This window comes from Papilio machaon, chromosome 16 (assembly GCF_912999745.1).
Source record: "Papilio machaon chromosome 16, ilPapMach1.1, whole genome shotgun sequence".
In the NCBI taxonomy this organism is placed as follows: domain Eukaryota; kingdom Metazoa; phylum Arthropoda; class Insecta; order Lepidoptera; family Papilionidae; genus Papilio; species Papilio machaon.
Genome location: NC_060001.1, coordinates 3424858 through 3430176, shown reverse-complemented (window position 1 = coordinate 3430176; position 5319 = coordinate 3424858). Strand labels below are relative to the sequence as shown.

Here is a 5319-nt window from a genome sequence, read left to right as displayed (position 1 = left end):
GTTAGAAAATTGTACATAGATAGCAATTTTATAATATTGTTTTAATTTATAGTAATAAGATTTTAAAATTAGCATAAATGTATAAGGTAAAAACATAAATGTAACTAGCTTAAAATTTTTAATGATTGACAAAAAAAAAGAACCCAAAAGTCTCTGGCCATAATATGCCAGGGGGAGCAGCAGGGCGGCATAGCACCGCCCATAAAAAAATAACAACTAGCTGTTCTGGTTAACTGAAATATTTAAGCGGTGGTAAATCATCACTAATTCCTTCGTAGTACGTTTAAAAAATATTATAAATCATATCATACCATGAAAGTGTTCGTTTAAATATTTTAGATGTATACAGAAACTTTGCAGATATGTGAAGTAGATAAAATGTTATAATAAAATCATGCAAATTTCCGCAATCAATTTAACTTCATCTAATAAAAATAGCATTTAGCAAAAATTTGTAACTGTGGGTTTCGACTGCAGTGAAACTTGTATCAAGATACATTGAAGTCTATTTTTTGTCAAGAAGAAACTAAGATACATGACGATATTTTTTCGATGGAATATAATTTTTCGAAATAATTTTACGTTCGTCCTATCCAAATATAATTAGCATCAGAGGGATAAATTTAATAAATTATTTATATACTCAATCCCGCGAAATGTCACAAGATGTTTCAAACTTTACAAACAAGTTGCTACCAATTGTTTTGAGCATCTATTGATATATCGTCCGGTCTATTGTTATATATATGTTAAATTGCTTTACTCTGAGTGTATGTACACAGTAAACGTCAGCATATGGTGTTATTCTTATCACTTTTAAAATCATTATAAATTACTAGCTGTCGCCCGCGACTCAGTCCGTGCGGAATTATAAAAAAATGTTCTATATCTGAGCCAAATTTAATCAAGATCCGTTGAGCCGTTCCGGAGATACCTTCAAAAAACATCCACCATCTAAACATTCTCATTTATAATATTACTAAAATAAGTTATGATAATTTTTCAATAAAAGTTTTGATATTTTTACAATGATACTCGAAGTAGTTTAAGATAAACTTTTGATATCCTTTAAAAAATCAATTCTTATTTTGTGGAAAGGTCAAATAATGTGTGTTGATTTCTTATATGCCAGAGAACATTGCAAATGTGCTTAGTTCAACTATTCTTCACCTACAATTCAAATACTAAGTTCAATTATTCAGTGACAATTCAAATATTGAATTCAGTAACAATTCGAATACTTACAATACTTAACTTAATACTTAATAACTGTTGAATGTTACTTTTCAGAGAAAATTTAATTAAAAAAAACAAACTAAAAAAAACTTATTAAAAACAGCCTGAAGACAACTAAATTTATATTACAACAACGTAGTCGAGCACTATTATAAGGTAAGGTAAGGTAAGGATATTTTAATTAGTTCCTAGAATGTCATTCTAGAAATAAATTTTTACCTGAAAACTAACAAATATTCTGAAAATTCTTTCATGCTGACGAATTTGCGGGCGGCAGTTAGTCTGTAAAGAAATTTAGAATATAGAGTGGTTACTTAGAATTCAGTTAAACTTTGTATAACCTGGAAAAAAAATAAAAAATAATAATAAAAAAAACAATTGTATAAAGAATAAGTTAACATTATAAAGTAAGTCAATGTATGGAATTATATAAAGCTAAATAAATAAATTACCTGGAAAATGTATTTATATACATTAGGAAGCGCATTCCGGGCGTCTAGACTCCGAAGACGAGAGTACGTGCAGCTCCAACTAAAGAGATTTAATTTGAATTCCTAACATGCTATAAATAATATATTTCCACGGCTAAAACATTTATCATGAAGCTCAAAACTGAGGATAATTTTAGTAATTTATGTTACACATTATAAGTGATAAGTGACAAAGTGGTAACTATCCTTTTTTTTAATTTAAAAAAAAACAACGATAACTATGTGTTTTAAAAGGTAAAATTTACTAACGTGGTGATTATGAAATATGAGTTTTGAAGCTTAAATTATTTAGATATTTTAATTCATTAAATGGATTGTTAATCAGGAATATTGTTGTACTAGTAAGCGTCAGCTAAGTAACTTTAGTATTTTAGTAAAATAATTAAATAATAATTTTGTTACAAATACCCCACGCTGTTATCTTTATTCTATTATAATACTGAAGGGAGATATTAGAAGATAATTTGAAACTATGTAAGTTAACATTATCATTCGTAATTGTATTTATTTCGTCGAATATATATTTTTTTGCAATGTACATACACAAAGCTGTCAAAACATTTTAGACGCGTACTTTGGAGTAACAAGGTTTCGAAGGCAAATAAGATTTTATTTCTTCTTTCAATCTTTCTACTACAAAAAAAGTAACTATTATTGTCCGATGATATAAGACAGTAGTAATAATATAAGTGAGAATGGTTGTATGAATGGAAATGGAATTTTCAGAGCGATATGGGTATAATATTTTAGTTTTTCACGAAGCAATGATAAAATTAAGCTTAGGATATTAGAGGATCAAATTAAGAATTTTTCATAATTTCTTAAATACTTTGGAAAGCATAATAAATGTAAATGAAACTCTGTTTAACGAACTGGACTTGCGTTTAAATAAAATTGATTGCCTACATAATGATTTTTATAAATTACAGATGGAGTTTGAAATGTTGTCTGACGATCCCAATCAATTAATATCAGAACGGAAATAATTTGAAAGCAAAAACTTCACATTAGCATCGTCGGCGCGCACAATATTGAACTTTAATTAGAATGAAGTAAGGAAAATTCAGATTAAAAAAGAGACTTAAAATTAGGCAATCTTGTTAGTAGTGAAACAATAAAATTGAACTTAATAATGTAAAAGGTACTGTTGTACTGAGCATATGTGTGGTCGCCTTATTTGTGGGAAAAAGCAATGATTGGAATATAACAAATACGATGCTATACATTGAGTAAACATAGTAAACGTAGGTATGCATTACTAGGACTTATGACAGTGCCATTAGCCATAAACATTATCTGGATTGTTACGTTTCAATTAACTGAATTTAGAGATAATAACTACACATAATGTCTTTTCCTAGTACCAGATTAGCGTTGAGTATATAAAATACACGGTCCTTAGTGTACCTATCTTCACAACTTCAGGAGAAACACAATGAGAGGTTAGCAATAGTTAAATTAAATCAAAGATATTTAATTTAAATGGCAGAAATATAAGTTAATCTGTTAATTTTGTTACAGTTTTAGCAGTGATCTTATTAGTGACGGCAGTGGTGGCTGAGGATGGTGCATTATGTCCTAAGGAACAGGACGCTAATTACGAAGTGGATAGATTGGTAGCCCATGAGGATTGCAACAAATTCTACAAATGCGTTCAAGGGGAAACTGTAGAAATGATGAGCCCTGAAGGGCTGTTGTTCAACTCTGTCTTCCGTTTCTGTGACTGGACCCTCAACGTCGATTGTGCAGAAAGAAGAATGCCTACCGAAAGAGCTATGCTTGCAACTTAAGTAACTGAGGCAAAGCCAGAAGGAAAGGCTAGCGGAGATAGTGAAGAATCTATGAAGAAGAATGAAATTGAATTGCTTGAAAATGGATGTCCTGAAGATCCAGTTATCCATTGGCTCGTTCCCGATGAAGAAGATTGCTCTACCTTTTACTATTGTGTTTGGGGTACTAAAGTTCAAAGGAGTTGTCCTCATGGCTTACACTTTAATAGAAACTTGCAGGTAATTTGAATATTTAAGTACTCTTTTTAACGTCTTGTCATGTTATTTAAAATTCAATATTCGTTGTTTTTTTTTTTTTAAATTTTGCATATATTTATTAAAATACAACTACCACTCCAGCTTGTTCATTTAATTGAAAAGTGGTTAGATATTAATTATAATATTCGTTATGCTTGTTTTGATACGTCGTTATACTTCGCCGGAGTTTGTATATTATTTCTATGTTGTAACTACTGTATTCTATTTCATGTTTCTACTCCACTTTATTTAAAGGAGAAATTTGAATTTGTAGGGCTTCCAGGGGAAGATTCTACCTTCTCCGCGGAAACTCATTTTAAAGGTGCCAAATCACAAAACGTAATTTTTTGTAAAATCTTTTACCGTACAGGCCATTAAACTCTACTACTGCATTATACATATACTAGTACCCGGAGGACCGAGCTTTGCTCGGTTTGTTTTTTTTTGGTAAATCGTGTGTTTTGGAAATTAAGATACAAATTACCGAGTAATGAAATATGCATAATATTTTTCGATCTTACCGACGTAATAATAAGAAAATATGAACTGATGTTTTGCACAAAAGAAAGAACTTTAAAAAAAAGGGAAAAAATAGCAAAAAGGACAAAAAATTAAAAATAAAGAAAGCAATGATCTGGAACCGAAAAAAAAGTAAAAAAACAAATGTGTAAATGATCGTGACACGAACCACGGCCTTCTGTTTCGGGGCCGCCCGATTGCCAACCGAGCTATTATAACATGTTTTTTGCGGCGAAATTTACCGTCGTATTCAAATGATATTATTCATTCCTTGAAAACAGGGATAAAAGGACATTTTTTAAAAATGAAACCTAGCTAGATTGATTTTTCGACCCCCAAATCTACGCACATACTAAATTTCATGAAAATCGCTGGAGCAATGGAGCAAAAAGAGCTATATATATATATATGGTGCATTCCATGCCAACTCATCCTACCGATTGGATTTGCATCTCTGATTTCGCTGAAATTTGGGCATCTTTTCGGTGAAAATTTTTCCGATTTGGGACTTTTTTTTTAAATTTCGTGGTTTTTGATGAACTTTTTGAAAAAAAATCATATATTTGATTTTTTTTTCATTCCAAAGTTAAAACAAGAATTTTAGGATTGTTTGTATCCTTCAAATTTTTTTTAATAATTCTCAAAAATTCTACTCTTTAAAACACAAATTTTAAGCCCAGTCTCGTAATGGGATAATAATGGGGTATAATTTTTTTTTAGCTAAAACTATCACAGGTACACAAAAGTATCATTGCTTTATACCAAATACAGATGGATCACTCACAATGAAACTGATTTCTTGCTCAAATAAAGCTTATTTTTGTAAAATATTCAAACGCCAGAAAAAATAAAAAAAAACTTTAAAAATTAAATAAAATTTACCTTAGAAATTTAAATTTTGACTTCAATTATTTATTATATTGATGTATGATTTTTTTTGAATCTCATCTGATAAAGCCGCCAGTTATACACAAATAGTGAAAAAAAAAACAGAAAAAAAAATAGTTAATTCAACAATAAATTTCTCTTTCGGGTATAAGACAACA

The 5319-nt window shown here is 29.8% G+C and overlaps 1 protein-coding gene across 1 annotated transcript; it reads left to right on the top strand.

Moving 5' to 3' along the window:
- The first annotated feature begins 3161 nt into the window (after positions 1–3161).
- LOC123721780 (peritrophin-1-like) lies at positions 3162–3569 on the top strand. Its single transcript, XM_045681530.1, has 2 exons — positions 3162–3169; positions 3249–3569. The coding sequence occupies exons 1-2, from the start codon at positions 3163–3165 to the stop codon at positions 3515–3517; spliced, it is 276 nt and encodes a 91-aa protein (XP_045537486.1). The 5' UTR covers position 3162; the 3' UTR covers positions 3518–3569.
- Positions 3570–5319: the final 1750 nt, after the last annotated feature.